Source organism: Phoxinus phoxinus (assembly GCF_949152265.1).
Source record: "Phoxinus phoxinus genome assembly, chromosome: 18".
Taxonomy (NCBI): domain Eukaryota; kingdom Metazoa; phylum Chordata; class Actinopteri; order Cypriniformes; family Leuciscidae; genus Phoxinus; species Phoxinus phoxinus.
Genome location: NC_136893.1, coordinates 11,594,711 through 11,613,609, shown reverse-complemented (window position 1 = coordinate 11,613,609; position 18,899 = coordinate 11,594,711). Strand labels below are relative to the sequence as shown.

Here is an 18,899-nt window from a genome sequence, read left to right as displayed (position 1 = left end):
AGCTAATAGTGTGCTGATTTTGAAAGCAAAGATGAACTGACATCTATGACCAAATGTCTCTGTACTGAGAGTGCCGCCTGTGAGCATTGTGGCCAGATAATAAACGGGCCACTTAAAACGGCTACCTTTTTAAGGCAATGGATAAACAGAATAAATAATTTTATTATTTAATTGTGTAGGCTATAGACAGCAGATGTGGACAGTAACAAAGTACATTTACTTGAGATACTGTACTTAAGTACACTTTTTGAGTATCTGTACTTTACTTGAGTATATATATTTTTTCTGGAAACTATTTAACTTCACTACACTTGAAAGACAAATATCGTACTTTTTACTCCACTACATTTCTGTCAAGGTCCTTGAGTAGAAAGTAGTAACGTCAGTCAGGGGATGATTTTGGTTGGGTTGCATTTTGGTTGGAAAATAAAGTCGGTTGACGTCAGAACCCAACGTTTGTTGGACGTCAACATCCAAACGTCGGGCAGACGATGGATTTTGGTTGGGAAATAAAGCCGGATTGACGTCAACCACAATACAAAGTCTGTCCTACGTTGGAGATTAACAATCTGACGTTGGATTCTGACATCAACCTGATTTTCATTTTCAACGTTGGGTTTGGTCTTCTAAATGCGAATTTTGTCATTGTTTGGAGCACACTAGCTTATAGCTATATAACAGTAAGAATAACATATTCATAAAAGCAAAACTTTAAATAGGGCACTGCCATTTGGGTGTCCGAAACCATTGTGGACGTTATTGAGTGCACTTATTCAATCTCACATTCAATGCACTACTGGAACTGTGAAATAAATTTGACATTGACATGAGGGAGCCATAGATTCAGAGGCATAATATAGCCTACTGTAAGTATTACAACAATGCAACAATAAAACAATGCAATTATGCATTGACATTTACTTTTGATACTTAAGTAGCCTACTTTTTAAAAACAAGTACTTCTGTACTACTTAACGTTACTTAAGTCGGTCTTTACAACTTTCTCTTGTAACGGAGTAATATTTGACCAGTAGTAGCCTATCTGTAGTATCCACCTCTGATAGGCCTATCTGTACTTAGTATCCACCTCTGATAGACATACAGATAGATAGATGGATAGATGTGTATTCTAATAATACAATTATTAATAATAAAAACAAACAAACAAAAACAACTAAAGTTATTAGTTAATTCCATTACAGCATTGCATCTCTCCAGCACAAGATACTGGTAAAACGGGAGAAACACTCTCTAACTAACTTAAAAATGACCCAGAGAAGTGCACCCCTGTTTGTCCTCTCAAAAGTAGGGGTCGCCGTTGAACTGTGCATAGGTGTAAAAAAAAAAAAAAAAACATGTTTTAATCTGCAGCCTGCACTCGCACAGACAGAAAGCTGGTGCCGTATCCTTCAAACTGTTACATGAAGCAAGTTTATCAAACAAGCTTGCTAGATTTCTCCAGATTGAAGATCTGGGTGTGGGGGTTAGCCAAAGCTACTCAGTCTGGATGAAAGCAGCAAACATGAGAGTCCAGCATGAACTCATTTGATTCACTGGTATTGACCAACCAAAATCTTAATATCAGGTAGTTTTGCAAACGTTTGCTCGTCCGTTTGCACTTCCCCCATCAACAACAAACTAGTAAACCCTGCCTAGCCAAAGCTAGCTTAATGAAATGAAACGGACCCCAGCGATTATTATCCGGAGGATTGTTCCGATCATGTACGAGGACGTTAGCAGCGCATTGTAGGTGAGTGTTAAAATAAGTATTTAATTTTTAAATGAATATATATACTTGCTGATTAATCACCCTGGCAATACTCGGGCCCCCCTTCTACGTCCATTTAGCGAAGTGAGTGCGAATCTGTCGGCCAAAATGAATGTGCTGCTAGCTTCATGCGTAACTTACCATTGCGTTTCCTAAACTCAAGGTTAAAAACACCAGCGTTAGGAATGTGATGTTATTGTGCAGGCCGTTTAGGTTCTTTTACGATAGTTCTTTGTGGTTTTTAGTTTAGGTTGGTGCATGAGTGTTTATGTCCTTGGTAAATGGGTAAGCCATATTTTTAGCCAGCACCAGTCCATGAACGTTCCGTCATTAAGACCGTATGAACACGGAAACCACTAAATCTTAAGAGTTAATGTGTTGCTTACTGTCAGATATACATTATCATGTTATTCCGAACGCTTTATGCGCTATCTAAGTCAAAAAAGCTGCTCTATTTGTTTTTGCTGGAAAGAGCAACAGCATTTTGGAGTATGAAAGTGTCTGGCTAGCAAGAGTTAGCAGATGTGAAACTGGGTGATTTGTTTTATTTATTTATTTATTTATTTAGGCAAAAGTGGAACTGATAATAAAATCTGATTAAAATGGGTGATTATTCTAATATATTTAGTTTTATAGCAGTGGTTGTAGTTTTATATACCATAGAGACGTTTTGCAGCCTGTTAGCATGCACTGCTTTACAGGCAATACGTTTCCTTTTTAATATTTTCCACGGTATAAAACAATTGAAAATGCTATAACAGAGGCAAATAGTTTAAAATGGATTTTGTTAAAGGACTGTGCTGTATTTTGCATGTGTGAATGTGGTCGTCAGTTAGCGTGTTAGGACTTAAAACTGCTTGGGAAACATGTCAACAAATTAGTGTGAAAGGATTTAGCTTGACAGTTTATTCCGAGTTAAAGGGTCAGGGATTGTCAAAGTGGCGTTGTAGCCTATATATTTTAGGCATAGAGTGATTTCAAATAATTGTAATCAGCTAAACGATAATAAATAATGACAATAAAACACAGTTCGAATGGCATCAATGTCCCATATTTTTGTAATTAGCTACGCAGTTGAAAGTTAGAATGGGGAAGCAATATGCGTACAGGATTACACAGTTCCTTATGCGAACATCTTAGTGAAACAATCAAACTGAGGAAAGAAATTAGGGTATAAACGTTTAAAGATTTTTTTCTTTTATAGAAAAATATGGTCACAGTAAGAGCAAGCTTAGATTGAGTTTCCTGAATAATAATCAGCATATCAGGATAAACCAAAACAACACAATGCGAAATGCATTCCTCCATAAATCATATTACTTTAGTTTTTACCTCTCTATAAGTTTTTTTAAGGATTAATATAATCTGTAATTCTAATTTTCTTTAATCATATGCAAACATTCTCGTAATTAGAGGTCATGCTTAGCCTAAAAAGGGTCTTGTCCGAATAATTTTTGTTACTAGTTTAGGCTTTAGATTAGGATGTCCACCAATCCTTTTAAAAGTCTGGTTAAAATTACCCAACTGGTAATTTTGTTTTTTTTCCATCTGTACAGTGAAATTCCTTTAAATATTCATGCAAAGCCACTAAACATGTCACTACTATTAAGTGATAAAATGTAACATTAAATAATAAAAATCACTTTAATTATTATTATTGTTTTCTAAATAAAATGTTCAACTTTTACTGTCTGCTCATGTCATCTCTTGCAAAACTGTTCTCACACACACACACACACACACACACACACACACACACACACACACACACACACACACACACACACACACACACACACACACTTTTTTTAACGAGAGGCATATAAATCAAGAGATATGCGTGCAGGAGTCCTGACAAGGACAGGACATTGTATTTCAGTTTGAGTTTCGTTTTTTCCCCTTTTTTTCTTTTATACATGAAATCTTGAGCACATTATGGAACCTTGAAACTAAATTGCATTTCCGTTTGAACTATCAACATGATGTGACATCAGGCTACTATATAGATAGATATATAGATAGATAGATAGATAGATAGATAGATAGATAGATAGATAGATAGATAGATAGATAGATAGATAGATAGATAGATAGATAGATAGATAGATAGATAGATAGATAGACAGATAGACAGACAGACAGATAGATAGATAGATAGACAGATAGACAGTATACACATACAACCGGAATTGGAAGGGAAAGACGTAATTGCATAAATATTACTTCAAATACGCTGCAAATTGAGTTAGTTATGGTGTGATTTTTGGCAGAATGGCCATATTTGAATTTATAAACGTGCACTCTATAACAGGCGGAACAAAATAACGTTGCTCATGTTTTAGCCCGACCTCGTTTTGTGTGTCACAGGAAGCGCGGTACACGGAAGTTGTATTTTCTTTGTGTTTCTCCCTTTAGCGTCGTTTTACATAAAGAAAGTAACACGTTATCTTAGTTATGCACGAATTTGTAGAGTTTTATTGACCGCGGGTCATCACTAAGCAACGGAGCTGTGTATACGTGTCTGTAAATACCTGGTTTGATGATGGGCGAATGGACTATTTTGCATAGAGTTTGTTAACCCCGGCCAGAATGCTAGCGTGTTAGCAGCTTCTAGGCACTACTGTAAGCTGAGCAGAACGACGCAGCTGCAGGATCAGACAAATTTAACAAACCCACTAACCGTTGTTTATCTGCCAGCGCTAACCAAAACGGAGAAAATGCACCGAACACGCGAATCCACCTCATGGTTTGTATTTAATCAGCTGCTTTGTGTTTTCCTATATACACTAATGTTTGCGTAGTTAGGTGTGGAGTAATTTGAACTTTGCTGGATTAGCTGCTATGTACATTAAGTACGCGTTTGTGGAATGACTAGACATTCCCAAATGCAGTTGATCGGATGGTGTGCATTATCAAGAGAGAGGTTGACCAGTCCAACTTTTTCGTTACCGCCTTTGAGAGGCTCAAATAAAATGGGACAGTGGTTTTGTGGTTGTAGATCATTGCAAAACTTGGATTTGTACATGCATGCTGCTCTACTTTGGTGGCACGATCACTTTGTTTTTAAACCATCTAACTGTCCTCCCTGTTTCAGATCTCTGCAATAGAGATCTTCTTCAGGAGTAGGAATGGACGAGCAGAAATCAAACTGCGAAGAAAATGATTCAGAAACTGCAGGTTAGTAATCATCAGGAAAACATGCACCAGACAAATAAGATGATTTTTCTTTAGCCATAAGTGTGTCTGACTCTGAAGTTCACAAGTGTCTTTTTACTGTTTTAAATAGCATTTAAACCCTTTTATAAGTGCATGTTTTACTAACTACATTATTTTTTTTCATGCACAGTTTTGTGGATGCATTACTGTCGATAGCTTAACAAAGCATATAAAAAATAATCTTAAATCTAGCACCAGAATGATATCTTTGAATGGTGATCCTCTCTAGCATGTGACCTTTTCTTGAATTCCCTGTGAGGGAACAGTGCTACCCATCTGGGATTTTTAAAGGGCACATTTATATTTGCTCCATCTTAACTTACGGCTACCATGTTTCTCTCAGCTGATGATGGGACCCCTGCAAAGGAGAGCGTCCAAGTTGAGGGGGAACTGAGTGTCCCTGTTGCTGCAGAGGACATCTCAGGCACTACTGTGGACACTTCCTGCTCATCATTGTAAGGCCTTCTATAAATATTGCATTTTGCGCTGCTTTGCATAAAATGTAGGTCATGCTTGAATAGCTCAGTTTATAGGAAAAGGCTATCTTCATTAAATAGAACATGAGGTTATGTAGACAAAATAGTCACCCGTTTACAGACTTAGATCTATCAGCCAAGGTCAAATGACACAGAATTTGAATATTAATGCATCCCATTTGATTGCAATGAGCAGTTTTGTTGAAGTAATGTGTTTGGAGTTGCTCATCTTTTTTGTGTTGGTGGTGTTTTTTTTAGGGAGACTGTCAGGGCCTGTGCTCTGTGTAACTGTGTGGAGCGTAGTCTGCATGGTCAACGGGAGCTCCGGTGTTTTGGACCCTCTTCTGATCGGCCCAGCTTGGAGCCCTCTGTGTCCTCTCTGCCAGCAGCTGGAAACGATGACCTGTCTTCCATTGGATTCTCTGAATCCACCTGTCTGGCATCTTTCTTTGATGACACAGGTACACTTAGGAATTCAAATGGTTTGAATCATAGTGATATCGCTGTCATGTTCGAATGCTGCAGTGAGACACTTTAAGACACAGTAGTTTCTTCCCAATTTTTAAGCTTTCTCCATGTTTGAGTGAAATATCATAGTTTCTAAATACATTAAAAAATATATTTTTTTTTGACTATTTTGGACAATACAGAGCTCAACGATTTTTGTTAAAATGTAACATTCTTATGCCATGCTATCATTCAAAAGTTAGGGTCAGTAGGATTTTTCACTAATGTTTTTAAAAGAAGTTTCATATGCTCACAAAGGCTACTTTACATTAAACTACTTTACATACTTTACTCTACATTAAAACACTTATATTGTGAAATATTATTACAATTAAAATACCGTCTTCTATTTTTACTTCTTTTTTTTTTGGATGCACCAATATGAACATTTTGGTTGATACCGATAATAATTTTTATTTGAAAGCCGATAACCGATATATTGTCCGGTAAATCTAAATCCAAATGTTTATATAATTTTGAAGAGCCTGATTTCAAAAACAAAACTCTCACCATTAAAATCCATGTCCCAAGCACACAATAATGTTCTCATTATAATTTTATGTAGCCTATATGCGCTGCACATGTGTCACTTAACTGTATTTTCCTTATTGAAGTGATTCCAATCATATTTCAAGCAATTCAAAACCATCGTGGCCAAATTTTCTATTCGGCTGATACCGATATGTATGCTGATATATCGTGCATCCCTACTTTAAAAAAAAGTACATTATTCCTATGATGGTAAAGCGAAATATTCTGATTTGGTGCAAAATAAGCTTATCTGATTATTATCTGACAGTTTTGTGGAAGCAGTAATTTCCCCCAAAAAAGAACAGCATTTATTTGAAATGGAGATCTTCTGTATCATTATAATATAAATGTATTTAATGTCACTTTTGATCCATTTTATGCATCCTTCCTGAATAAAACTATTACCGGTAATCTCTTTTTAAAAAGCATATTGACTTTTGAACGGTAGTGTATTTGTGTTTGTAACAGGTGTTTAAGAAATATTTTTATTTTAAATGAAATACAAAAACAAATAATTAAGTGTCATATTAGTTTGAAATTATTAATTTATTGTTTAACCCATTCTAACTGACATAATTGCTAAGTATTAGTTATAAATAATATAATACAAATGAATTATAAAAATTTCAATTCAAAATTATTATATAATCAAGATCAAAATTGGGATAAGAAAAAAACTCGTAAACCTTTTTTTCTTTCTCAGCTGTGTTATAATTGCATGTCCCTTCTTTTGGAACAGGGAGCTGCTGGGTCCACCACTGGTGTGCAGTGTGGTCAGAGGGAGTGGAACAGACTGAGGGTGAGGTGCTGATAAACGTGGATAAGGCAGTCATCTCAGGGATACAGCGGGTAGGCCGAGAGCTTCCTTTATCAAAGCATTAAACCACATAAATATTGCTTTACGGCGGGCAAATTAACTTTCCCATCTTTTACTTTTCTATCTCTGCTTCAGCCATGTGATTATTGTAAAAGGATGGGCGCTACCATCCAATGCCGGGCCGAAGGCTGCTCACGGTTCTACCACTTCCCCTGCTCGGCTGCGAGTGGATCATTCCAGTCCATGAAGCAGCTGGCGCTCCTCTGTCCAGAGCACATAGACAAGGCAGAGGAGATTGGTACGGAATTGCAGCGGAACATATGCGATATCATCAGAAATTAACGTTTGCCGTTTTTGAGATGACAAACTCTGTTTGATTTGCAGCCGGAGAGGAGGCACGGTGTGCAGTGTGTGACTCTGTTGGGGACCTGTCGGGTTTGCTATACTGTACGGGCTGTGGGCAGCACTATCATGACGCCTGTCTAGAAATCAGTGCTACACCACTTCAGCGGTCAGGCTGGCAGTGTCCCGAGTGCAAAGTTTGCCAGACCTGCAGGTATGTTTGAATGCTTCTTGCATCTTATTATAAAGTTGATGTCATAAAACTATATTTATATCCGTATTCGCACAGACTTTGTGGTAAAAGTGTACTTTTTTTTTAATGACGTGCAGGCAACCAGGAGAGGATTCGAAGATGCTGGTTTGTGATGCTTGTGACAAGGGCTACCACACCTTCTGTCTACTGCCAGCCATGGACTCTGTGCCCCCTGATTCATGGAAGTGCAAAGTAAGCTTATACTCATGACTCACTCTTACATGGCCTTAATCTATCACCATTTAAGGCAGAAATTAGACCTGTGCAGTTTATTTACATAGTTGCTCTGCTCTTTTCTCATACCCAAAATTGGGTGGAGAAACCACTTGAATTCCCCTCCAAGGTTTTCCTAAAAGTGAAAATCGCTGTCATTTAACTCGCCACCATTATTCAATTCAAATAAAATGTAATCTATGCACTTTTAAAAGGCCGTTCACACAGAACAAATTTTTGTTTGTCATTCTACTGTGCTGTTTCCATAGTTTTTTTTTTATGTAAACGTGCTAAATGGACACCGTTGACCATTGCCGTCACATCTGGTATCCTTTGCAACGACTTACGGATGCTATGAATTTTTAAAAACACAGTGCTCAAGTTAAAAAGTTAAACTTTAAAAAAAAATATATTTTTTAAAATCTCTCTAGTGCGTTTTTATGGCATGCAAATTTTTTTTAGTTTCACTGTCCTGCGTCTCGCATTTTTCATAAAAACACACTTCATGATTGGCCTCTAAGGAGGTTCAAAATGTGTGCTATTCCTTTTATAATGTCCCTTTGAGTGATTGTGGCGTGTGATGGTGATATCAGTTTGAACAGATGTTTGGCAAATAGGAAAATGGGATTTTTGTGAGTGAAATATCACTATTGGTTTGGCTGACCTCATTTGCATGTCTGTTTCAGCGGTGCCGTGTGTGTATTGACTGTGGCATGCGAGGGCTGAAGCTTCCTGGCTCTGAACAGTGGTTTGAGAGCTACACAGTATGCGATGGCTGCCAGCGCAGGCGCACCTCTGTCTGTGGTGTGTGCAGTAAAGCCGTGGAGCCCTCGGCCTCCCTCCAACATTGCTGTGCCATCTGCCACAGGTCAGTTTTTTGTACCTTCTGCTATAAAGCACAGGCAGGTGAACTGCTTCGTTGTCAAGAGCAGAGCGTTTGGTGCTGTACAAAGAAGCAGTTTACTAAAATGGAGGTGACCTTTTAAAAATTATCTATTGTGAAGCAATGTTTGCTATGAAGTTACAAACAAACTGGCTTTCAGTTGTCTCTTTGCATATTTGTAACTTGTTTGATGTCCTCCGCAGATGGGTACACAGAGATTGTGCCTCTCTGTCAGGGCCTCCTGAGGAGAAATGTGTCTGTGTGCTCTGCAAAGAAATCCCAGATGAGGTTCCAATCGAGTCTGAGGTGTCATCCACAAATGTAGACGAGAAAGCGGTTTCGGAGGTGCCAATGGAATTGGGTATGGTCTTTGATGCTCTGTTTTAAACTATTTTAAAGGGCTCTTTCAAACGAGTCTCGTGATGAGGATTAAATAGGGTCCAAGATGTTCTTTTGAATGTTTTTTTTCTTTCTAACTACATTCAGATGTTGTCAGAATTGCATGTGACATCGCATTTGTAGTGTAAACATGAATGATTCCTGTTGCCTGTATTCCTGTAAATCATCCATTAGGTTTTACATTTTGCTGGTTATCCTATCAATTTAATACATCCTTGCTGTTTTAAAGTATTAATTTCTTTAAAAAAATGGCACTGACCCCAAACTTTTGAGCAGTAGTGTACCTGATGAATGCAAATTTGAAAATTCGAGCATTGAAATTGAATTTAAAATGCTTCTTTTAATTCAGTTCTGAATGCTGCATTGCAGTCAGTGTTTTCTCTGTATAGCAATGTGTATGTGGTATCATGGGTTAGTTGGTGAGACCCAGCCCTAGTTTCTGTTCTCTGTGTATTATTGACTGATATTAGATGTGGATATTGAGCTGATGTTTCATTTTAGGGACAGAGCTTGAGGTGGTTGGAATGGCAGAAGTGAAAGAAAGCATTATAGAGGAGGAACTACGGCCAGAAGGTGCTGAGGGCTCCACAGAGACTAATGTGCACAGTGAGGTCTCTACAGAGCAGCAGGCTTCATTAGCTACGGTTTCAGGTAAATTTTGAAACCCACCATAGTTCAGGTTTTTACTTGCAAACACTTACACTGGCCCTGCCACAAAAATAGGCAATATGCTTATTTTTAATGTAATCTGATGGGTCCTTTTATTTTAATGGCAGCATAGTTCAATGTTTAATAAAAATATAATTATATTTTTGACTTATACATAGTAATTTTCTTAATTAATGTTTTATTTTCAAACAAGCTGCAAATATTATAGCTGCAATATGAAAGTACAATGTAACATTTTTTTTTTTTTTTTTTTTGTTGTTGCAATTTTTTTTTTTTATCCTTCCAATACTATCACAAAACATTCCTTGCAGTTCCCACAAATCCTCCATGTTATCCATGCTACAGACTATTAGGTATTTAAAGGGCACCTATTATGACATTTAAAATGTTCCTAATGTTGTTTAGGGAGTCCCCAACAACAGTTTTACAGGCATGCAATGTCAAAAAACACTTTTGTTGTCGTATAATATGCATTTATTTTTACCTGATTTGCTCACCGACTCCCAAATGAATCGTTCAACGGCTAATTTTTCCAAACCCCTCCTTTGCGTGACGCTAATCTGCGATTGGTCAGATGACCCAGCAGTGTTTACAGAGATAATACTTATTGTTTAACACGGAGTACAATGATGCTTTTATCAATTAAATTGTGTTATAATAATGATTATAGTCCACTGCTTTGTAGTTTGTAGTAAAAAACTAAAAATAAGATTAGTTTTTAATGTTATGTTAGCGAGCATAGCTCAGAGTTCATATTGTAAAAGCACAATCAGTCTTTGTTTGCATTAGCCCGATGCATAAATATAACGTTTTTACAAAAAAAAAAAAAAAAATGCAGTTACGTTACTACGAGGTATTACTCTATTCTTTAAGACAACTCCGAAAACAACGACAAACACTTCACATATCTCAATACAATTGTCATTGAAGACCTAGAAGCTAAACGGTGCTTACACAACAAACAAAATAATTATTAAGCATGCTACATAAAACATAAAAGCAACAATTATTAATAACACTTACAGGTTGTGATACGGAGGAGGAAGCTGATGCAAATACACTTGGAACTGAACCTTCCTTCAATATCAGCCGGCTCGCGAATCCAAGTTTGATTGCATTTAAGTTGGTAAAGCAATCGTCTTCAAAATGGCGCGAACAAAGCACAAGGCTCGGACTATACTTCTGTGGTATAGTTGTATATATGAATTGTAGCCACTTAGTCTTCAAATGCTCCTCCTTCAGCAGATGAAAAAAATTGGCTTTTGAGTCGCACTTCAGAACACAGTGTCTCGTCGCCATGATGTTTTCCCTGGCCTTGGAGCGCAATAAGTGGGCGTATCGTATTCAAATAACTTGACAAGTTGACGTCATCTAGTCAGAGAAAAAGCTTCGGTCTTCTAACGATTCATAAAAATGACTCCGAGTCGACTCTTACTTTTGAAAGACAATAACTTTATATACGGTGCACTTTAATATTTCAAACTTTGCAGGATGTTTTTGTTCACTTAGATCTATGTTACACACTACATGAAAGGTAAATTTAAAAATTCCATAATAGGTTCCCTTTAAGAGATTTTTTTTTATGTTTGTATTTCTTATGCTTGTTGTCTTCTATAGATATGGATGAAAAACAAAAAGAGGAGGAGAGTACCAGTGAAACAGTGGTTACAGAGGCAGTTGAGGAAAAATCAAAGGACACTCAGGACCCTCCTATGAAGGATAGCCCAGACAGCCCTGTCCCTGACATTATAGAGGAAGCCCAACCTGATGTATCCCAGATTCCTATAGAAAGGCAGGAGTCGCAAGGGCAAGACAAGCCTCATCAAACAGAGACCGAGGTGGACATTACAGTGGATTCCATTGAAACAAAGCCTCCGTCAAGCCTGTGTTCTCAATCTTCTCAAATCACACTCCCTGTTTTGGAAGAAGCAGAGCCAGTTGCGATGGACTTGGAGGACATGGGATCTGAGACGCGGCAAGGGTCAATAGACAGGACTCCTCCACATGCTCCTCAGACAGAAATGCCCCCTGCATCTGACACCGATGACAGAATGGGCCAGTCTGAGGATGAGGAAGAGGAGGATGAGCAGGGGTTGGAGGAATCCTTAGATGAGTCCCTCCTCAAAGATGAGAGTCAGGGAGAAGATGATCAATCCAGGAAGGAAATGCAAGAAGATATGAAGCCCGAGCTGGTCCTCGATGAGACATCAAACATTAGCCATGGTGACGAGAGCAGCAGCGGTTTCCTTGGCTCGCCGGCTGAGGCAGACTCTCAGATGCTGTCCATGGAACTCAGCCTGGTGCCAGCTGGCAGGACCCGTTCTGATTCGCTGCTCACCGAAACCGAGGACTCGTTGCCATTTGATCCGCTGAAGCCCGATGGGGAGAAAGTGAAGCGTAGGGGTTCTCCTGGACGCTCACGGGTAAAGCAGGTGGATGTCAGTCTCTAAACTTTTTCTGCATGAAATTGAATTCTGATTAAGGTTCTCCACTAGTCCAAGAGCAGTTAAGTTTGATGCTCATAAATTTATTTCTTGACCCTTCAGGGCAGAGGCAGTGGTTTCCCAGGGAAACGGCGGCCACGAGGTGGCGGTGGCGGCAGCGGTGGCAGCAGCGGTGGTGGAAGAGGGCGTGGGCGGTCACGTCTCAAAGCAATGGCCTCTTGTATTGACGCCTTTATAGTAAGCTCTTCACTTCATCTGCAATCCCTTCTTTTTTCTTTTACTAGTGTTGTAAGGCATTTTAATGTAAACTCATGTTGTTCATTGGTTAACATTTTAGTGCCCTGGTTAAAAAACAAAGTATTTTGATTTAGCAATATGTATTATTCTAAAACCATTACAACCAGTGTTACTAAATAATCTCTTAAATATTTTTTATTAATGGAAATAAAAATATAAATATTAAACTAAAAACTAAAGATTTTGCCATGGCAATTATATGACATGAGTTTAAATAATAAAATGCTAAAGTTACTAAAATTTAAATAACTTTATTTAAGCTTATTATAATTAAAAATGAAAATTACAAAAGCCTTTAGCAAAATGACTAAAACTTCTGCTAAAAATTTTAAAAACGGAAAGCTAATTCAAAATGTTTAGTACTAAATAGTACTAAGACAACTGATTACCGGTACTTTATTTATTTTTTAATGTGGCATTAAAACAGTCATAGAATTTTGATTTAGCCATATAGCCTTTTCTTTGTAACTAGAGATGGACTGATTACAATTTTCTAGGCCGATTCCAATTAAATTTTTTCTAACCACTTTACAGCACACACAAATATTTATTTTCTATATATTTTTTTTTAAATAAAACACAGTATACTTTTATCCAAACTGAATAATTAAAACAAGTTTAAATGGGTAGTTTTTCTACAAATATTTTTGAGTGTTCATTTTCTTTTCTGACGTAGCCTACTCCAGTTCTTGTTAAAACACACTAGACATGCAAATTCTGTGCATTTTGGGCACTTTTTGTGTGAAATCATATTTATTTCGTCCATCAAAAGTGTGCTTTCACTTTAATTGAGCGTGAGCAGCGCAGCAAAAATAGACTCGGCGCCGAAACCCCCGCTTCACTGCTGCTCACGCGACGCTCCTGCTTGACGCTCATGAGCTGCTTCTGCTCCTGCTCTGCGTACTTTTTCCGGCGTGAATGTTAATCAATAATTGCGTTGACACAGAAAAAAATATACACTGCTCACGTGCCACTCGCGGTGTGAAACGGCCGTAATTCACGAGGTTTCCTACATGTGCGGTCCGTGTGCACGTGTGATGCTGATGCTGTGCGATTTTAATCATACGGCGCCCGAGTGCATTTGACCGGCATAAAATAATGTCAGACTGACCAGCCGGTCGCCGGTCATGGCCGATCACGTGAAAATCGACCAATTCCGGTCACCAGCCGATCAATCTCTATTTGTAACAGTTTAATAGTGCTCACGTTATGTCAGAATTCCCATAAATAGGAGATGTTGACTGATACAAAATGCACTGTAAATCTTTGAAACAGCTTTTACCTTTTGTGCTAAACAAAAAGTTTAAATTAAATGCATCTATAATATTTACAGCTAAGCATGACTGCAGAGACTGGACTAAGCAAAGAAGAAGATGAGGAGGAAGATGACACCATGCAAAATACTGTGGTACTTTTCTCCAACACCGATAAGTTTGTCCTGCAGCAGGTACGACTCTTTCATTATTCATTATTGTTCTTATTATTCTTTCAAATTCCTATAAAAATCAGTGTCATAAATGACTATAATTTGTCTCTTTTTGCGTGTAACAGGACATGTGTGTAGTGTGTGGTAGTTTTGGACAAGGTGTGGAGGGCCAGCTTTTAGCCTGTGCTCAGTGTGCACAGTGTTATCATCCATACTGTGTGAACAGCAAGGTAAGCTTTTGAACTCTATTCTGTATGGTGACCCTCTTTATGCACAGATCCTCATTTCTTTATTTGGATTTCTCCTCTATAGATCACCAAGATGATGCTAAGAAAAGGCTGGCGTTGTCTTGAGTGCATTGTGTGCGAGGTGTGTGGGAAGGCTTCAGATCCTGCCCGATTGCTGCTTTGTGACGACTGTGATGTCAGCTATCACACTTATTGCTTGGACCCACCCTTACAGACTGTGCCTAAGGGAGGCTGGAAGTGCAAATGGTGTGTCATTGCCTCCGTACAGTTATTATATGTGACAGTTGGGAGCCCAAAGAGAAAATGTGGTAACCGAACCATTGATCTACCCCCCTTCAGGTGTGTATGCTGTATGCAGTGTGGTGCTAGCTCCCCTGGGTTCCACTGTGAGTGGCAAAATAACTACAATCACTGCGGCCCTTGCGCCAGCCTGGTAACATGTCCTGTGTGTCGTGAGAACTTCATGGAGGAGGAGCTACTTCTGCAGTGTCAGCACTGTGACAGGTCAGTCAGGAACTGGATCATATTATATTAATAATGGACAATCCTAGCTCCCATTCTCCATCTTCATTAGTTGGTCTCTGTTTAACAGTTCTGTCTAATATATGTTAATATAGACAGAACTGTTAAACAAAGAAAGTATACGGTATACGAAAAAGTATTATAGCGTTTGCATTCATATTATTGTTAATAGGAAAGGCAAACGCTATAATACTCAATCGACAAACTTTAAACCCTCGATTTCAAACTATTCTGCTCTCCTCTTTGCCTGTGACAAAGCATGTGAAACAGCTTTGGCATCACAGGAATAAATTAAATGTTAATATGCATTTAAATAGAAATGCCACTTTACAGAAAATAATAGTTCACAATATTTCTGTTTTTTGTAAAAGCCTTAGTGAGCATGAGACATGTTTTGTCTTTCGTAGATGGGTTCATGCTGTATGTGAGAGTCTTTACACTGAGGATGAGGTTGAACAAGCATCTGATGAAGGCTTTGCCTGTACAGCCTGCACTCCATATGTCCCAAGGCCTATTGGTGAGTTTCGTGATAGATTTGATTAGAAGTTCATTTCATTAGTGGGTTTCACAAAATAATAACCTTTATCTATCTCTCTTAGTGGAGTCTCCTATGATGTCGGTTTTCAAAATGAAAGATCCAGGTATGTGTATGTTTGATAATTAGGTGTCAGGCTTTCATCTATTTGCTTTCTTTATCTGACTTTATCTGTTTCTCCATCCGCTTGCTTCAGAGCCACAGTTTTATCGTCTGGAGGGTGTCTGGCTAACAGAGACTGGCATGTCTTTATTGCGAAGCATCTCCATGTCACCCCTGCACAAGCGCAGGCAGCGCCGATCCCGACTGGGCACCATGTGTATTGATGAGCTGAAAGAAGGTGATGCAGATGGTGATGAGGGGAAAGGTCAGTTTATTACAAAGTTGAATTGTTTTTATACTGTATGTGACCAATTATTTGTGTCTTCGTTGCAAATGAACGCTGGTACAATGTTTATAAATACTTAAAGAACTCTTCAGGCTGTTTTCCTCGAACATTGTGTAAATAAATCAGTGTTGTGATTGATTATGAATGCAAACAATATAACTGAAATTGTTATAGGAGGTGCAGAAGCGATGGAATGTGAGCCCAAGCTGGAAGCACCTGGGAGCCCAGACAGGGATGGAGTGGACAGAGAAACTGGGACAGATGGGGGTATAGAGGGCATGGCTGACTGTGAAACTCTCAAAGGAGGAGTAGAAGAGAGTGATGATGGAAAGAAGAGAAAGCGGAAACCATACAGACCAGGTCACTAAGCCGTTTTGTTTCCTAATATTTGTATCAGTGTTCTGTGCTTTGAAAGAAAGTGGTAATAAAGTGATTTTTCACTTTTAGGGATTGGAGGCTTCATGGTCAGGCAAAGGAAGTGTCACACTCGAATGAGGAGGAGTCTGTCTGCCTCTGGTGATGCTGTTCCTGAAGGTCAAGCAGCTGAAGCGAAACTTGAGGAAGGCAAGTGTGTCCAAATTGGCCTTCACACTGCCACAGCAAACACCAGCGTCTAATGATTGTTGAGTTTTGTTGGATAAGTGTTGAGTCTTGGAATGTTTTAAGCATACTGGTATAGTTTTCAACACAAAATGCTAATGTCCTTGCCAACTACTACAAAAAAGTCTGTGGGTGCAACTCCCTTGACTGTCTGGGACTGTCAGTCATTATTGACCACAAAAAATGTCTTTCAGTTCCTTTTTATGAAATATATTCTAAATGCCTTCCATCGAAACACTCAGGAAATCTGAACAGTGAAGTACAAATCTGCAAATAAAATGTTATGGTCATAATTTTGCACGTGTTACAGTCCTCTGGCAGTTTTCTTAGAATAAAATGTTTCTTTGATCTTTTCAACTTTTAATAGAAAAAAATGAATCTGTTAAATTCAGTGATGTTAAAGACAGTACACTGCGTATTAGCTTTTAGTAAAGTGATCAGTGTCATGCAAACCATTTGTTGTTGTTTGGGGAAGTATAAATTGAGTTTTAAATTTTAGTCAAGCACCCTTTAGTATGTTTAAAATGTTTCTTAGTGCAGTGTGAACTCAAAGCGTTCACCAAACCTTCATATAACTTCAGTAATTTTAACAGTCAGATTTTATTCATGTAGGACCTCATCCTGACATACCACTCGATGTCCCAGAGGCAAAGACTGCAGAGGGAGACGGTGAGCAAGCCAAGAAGCGCAGGGGCAGAAAGAAGAGCAAGTTGGAGGACATGTTTCCTGCATACCTACAGGAGGCTTTCTTTGGCAAGACATTGCTCGATCAGAGTAAGAGAGCTTTTCTTGCTCCTCCAACCCAAAGACATACGCAGGGCATTCAGAGACCTCCTCTCCCTGGGAATGGGGCCAGAAATACAGCCTCTGAACCAGGTAAGACACTACGTTAATGTTAGTGTTTAAGAGTAATAAAGCTAGATGTGGCATAGATTTAAACAGTTGTTTTTTTTTGTTCTTACAGTTGAAGCCACAGTCAGGCTGACTGGTCTTCCCATGGAACTAAAGCAAGAGGGTGAGGGATCCAAGCCTTCAGGTAGGAAGCTGTGGTAGTTTGATATATTAGCAATGATTGTTTTCAGAACATAATATTTAACTTGCACAACATTTTGTAGCAGTAGTGCCAGGAGTAATTGGGCAACTTTCCAACACGGAGCAGAGCTCAGGTGATGCACAAGGGTCTGACATACAGAAGAATGAAGGTAAATACTTTAATCAACAAAACAAGTGATGTACCTGTTGTCATGAAAAGTTGTATTACTGAAAATACCACCCTTTTCACCCACCAGATCTCCCTCGGGGACTAGAAAGTCAGGATTCTGAGCAGTTCTTCCGCAAAGTACTTGGACCTACTGAAGTGAGCTCTGTGAGTGGGCCCCTGCAGCCTAGCATTAAGCCTGTTCAGGAGAGTGATCCAAATTTAAGTGGTTTCCCTCAAAGAAACCTCCTTCCAGGTATGGGCAGAATTGTAACTTTTTTCACTTAAGATGTTATACAAGTTAGATTTGTTATACATGTATACACTTAAAAATGCACCATGATTTAACTACAGGTGCTTCCTTATCTGGCGCACTCCCCTCAACTGGTATCATGGACTCTTTTTCAGGTCTCTCCCAGTCCCCCTTTTTCGACATACGGTAAGCTTTTTTCCTTGCCTTCTCCCTTTTGTCCTCTTATGAATTTGACCTCATTTATATTACTATATTTTTCTCATCTCCAGTGATCGAGGGGGTCTTTTCAGTCCAGATCAGGATGAGGAAAGTCCATGGGCAACACCATCCACTCCAGCCACCCCTTCCACTCCTCCAACTCCTACTGAACAGGAAGGTGATGGCCTCTCCTACAATCAGCGCAGTCTGCAGCGTTGGGAGAAGGATGAGGAATTGGGAAATCTATCTACCATCTCTCCTGTATTATATGCTAACCTGAACTTCCCTAGTCTCAAACAGGACTACCCTGGTTAGTATTAAAATGACTTTTGAATGTTAAAGTGTTATAGAAGGTGTACCTGCTAATTCCACTTTAACGTAGTAATAGTTTTACTCCTAAAAATATGGAGGTATCAGAAGGGCTTACATGACTGAAGATTTGTTAGGTCTGCTTCATAATTTCCTTTCTTTCCATAGACTGGGCAAGTCGCTGCAAACAAATAATGAAGATTTGGAGGAAGGTATCAGCTGCAGACAAGGTTCCTTATTTGGTAGGTGCTAGTTTGAACCTATAGTGTAACTTATAGGTACTTATAGGTCAAAGCACTGTCTTTGTCCTCTTAACAGATTTCATTTGTTTACCACTTGTCCCTTTTCCTTTCAGCAAAAGGCCAAAGATAATAGGGCTGCTCAGAGAATAAACAAGGCACAGAAGG

At 38.8% G+C, this 18,899-nt stretch overlaps 1 protein-coding gene across 1 annotated transcript in view; it reads left to right on the top strand.

Moving 5' to 3' along the window:
* The first annotated feature begins 1,327 nt into the window (after nt 1–1,327).
* The window catches only part of kmt2d (lysine (K)-specific methyltransferase 2D), a 37,642-nt gene continuing 20,070 nt past the window's right edge, over nt 1,328–18,899 (top strand). The window contains exons 1-30 of the mRNA XM_079588545.1: nt 1,328–1,750; nt 4,863–4,945; nt 5,328–5,439; nt 5,719–5,921; nt 7,238–7,347; nt 7,451–7,613; nt 7,700–7,871; nt 7,988–8,102; nt 8,810–8,991; nt 9,210–9,367; nt 9,907–10,056; nt 11,692–12,512; nt 12,621–12,755; nt 14,149–14,262; nt 14,367–14,471; nt 14,554–14,735; nt 14,829–14,993; nt 15,419–15,528; nt 15,611–15,652; nt 15,743–15,913; nt 16,109–16,294; nt 16,382–16,498; nt 17,147–17,410; nt 17,499–17,570; nt 17,650–17,736; nt 17,824–17,988; nt 18,141–18,171; nt 18,255–18,493; nt 18,661–18,734; nt 18,848–18,898. Coding sequence (XP_079444671.1) covers nt 4,897–4,945; nt 5,328–5,439; nt 5,719–5,921; nt 7,238–7,347; nt 7,451–7,613; nt 7,700–7,871; nt 7,988–8,102; nt 8,810–8,991; nt 9,210–9,367; nt 9,907–10,056; nt 11,692–12,512; nt 12,621–12,755; nt 14,149–14,262; nt 14,367–14,471; nt 14,554–14,735; nt 14,829–14,993; nt 15,419–15,528; nt 15,611–15,652; nt 15,743–15,913; nt 16,109–16,294; nt 16,382–16,498; nt 17,147–17,410; nt 17,499–17,570; nt 17,650–17,736; nt 17,824–17,988; nt 18,141–18,171; nt 18,255–18,493; nt 18,661–18,734; nt 18,848–18,898 — 4,545 coding nt within the window. The 5' untranslated portion in view covers nt 1,328–1,750; nt 4,863–4,896. The remainder of the gene's footprint in view (nt 1,751–4,862; nt 4,946–5,327; nt 5,440–5,718; nt 5,922–7,237; nt 7,348–7,450; nt 7,614–7,699; nt 7,872–7,987; nt 8,103–8,809; nt 8,992–9,209; nt 9,368–9,906; nt 10,057–11,691; nt 12,513–12,620; nt 12,756–14,148; nt 14,263–14,366; nt 14,472–14,553; nt 14,736–14,828; nt 14,994–15,418; nt 15,529–15,610; nt 15,653–15,742; nt 15,914–16,108; nt 16,295–16,381; nt 16,499–17,146; nt 17,411–17,498; nt 17,571–17,649; nt 17,737–17,823; nt 17,989–18,140; nt 18,172–18,254; nt 18,494–18,660; nt 18,735–18,847; nt 18,899) is intronic.